Source organism: Sinocyclocheilus grahami, unplaced genomic scaffold, assembly GCF_001515645.1.
Source record: "Sinocyclocheilus grahami isolate Dianchi unplaced genomic scaffold, SAMN03320097.WGS_v1.1 scaffold10041.1, whole genome shotgun sequence".
Classification (NCBI taxonomy): Eukaryota; Metazoa; Chordata; class Actinopteri; order Cypriniformes; family Cyprinidae; genus Sinocyclocheilus; species Sinocyclocheilus grahami.
In genome coordinates this window covers 6,117-7,217 of record NW_015513004.1, presented here as the reverse complement: position 1 = coordinate 7,217, position 1,101 = coordinate 6,117, and the positions used below count along the sequence as shown (strand labels likewise).

At 37.1% G+C, this 1,101-nt stretch overlaps 1 protein-coding gene across 1 annotated transcript in view; it reads left to right on the top strand.

Annotated features, from left to right (window-relative positions):
- LOC107578396 (abnormal spindle-like microcephaly-associated protein homolog) overlaps positions 1 to 823 on the top strand; it is a 1,345-nt gene extending 522 nt beyond the window's left edge. Inside the window, exons 3-4 of the mRNA XM_016264356.1 lie at positions 107 to 279; positions 372 to 823. Of these exons, the coding sequence (XP_016119842.1) occupies positions 107 to 279; positions 372 to 474 (276 nt within the window). The 3' untranslated portion in view covers positions 475 to 823. The remainder of the gene's footprint in view (positions 1 to 106; positions 280 to 371) is intronic.
- Positions 824 to 1,101: the final 278 nt, after the last annotated feature.

Below are 1,101 nucleotides of genomic sequence, written 5' to 3'. Positions count from 1 at the left end.
TTTTTTTTTTTTTTTAAGTGCTATCAATACAGCCCCACTTGTCTTGAACCTGTAGCAATTGTAATGTCATGAAAGCAATTCATTTGTAAATGTTCTGTTCAAACAGGAGGTTCGAAAACTTCCAAAGATTTTGGATCGCATTCGCAGCACCTACCGACTTACGCTTCGAAAGTGCAGGATGGATGCTGAGAGAAACAAAGTCAAGCAGAAAATGAACACCTCTCTCAATGGAAGCTTCCTCCTCCAAGCCACCCCTCGAAAATCAAAACCTGTGACCAGGTATGCAATTATCTACTATCTATAAAAAAAAATTTCCATAGTCTGTGTTGTAGGGAAGACACTGATACCATCAACCTTCTGATTTCCCTCAGGTTTGCTCCCGACTGGGTTCTACGGCGTGACAAATTAAAGGACATTGTGGATCCTCTTTGTGCCATTCAGATGCTGGCTAACGCTCTGGCTATTGTGCCTTGAAAATATTGCAGCAAGGAAAAGTCTATAAACCTGTGCACTGCCAAAGTGTTTCATTGTTGCTCAGAATTGTGCACCCTTGTAAATATTGTGTATTTTTGTATTGTGAATATTTTGAATACTTTGTTTTATCAAAATGTTGTGGTCTTTATTGGAGCATATTGGGGTCTGTGCTAAAAGATGGCATGTTAGCTCTAAGATTCTGTAAATACAAGTGCAGTTTGGATGATTTATTTTAAAGCGCTGGAACCGAATATTAAAAAGAACCACAGCTTATGTTCTGGTGCCGTTCTTGACTGAAATAACAGAATTAAAACAAAATTTTTAATGAGCCATTGTGTATTTTTTTTTAAACTGTTCCTTGAAAACAAATCTGGCATTATACAAAAAAGAAAAATAACTATATTAGCGTCTGCACCAATAGGCCAAAATGTATGGTTTACTTTGAGCTTGTGCAGTTATGTAATATGCCGCTTTAAATGCTCCAGCTTCTAAAAGTCAGGTGGATTGTGATTGGCTGTAAATTTACATCGCATGAACTGGGGGAAAAAAGTTTCTGATTATTTTAAAGGGGTCATATGATGTGATTTAAAATTTGTCCTTTCTCTTTGGAGTGTTACAAGCTCTTGG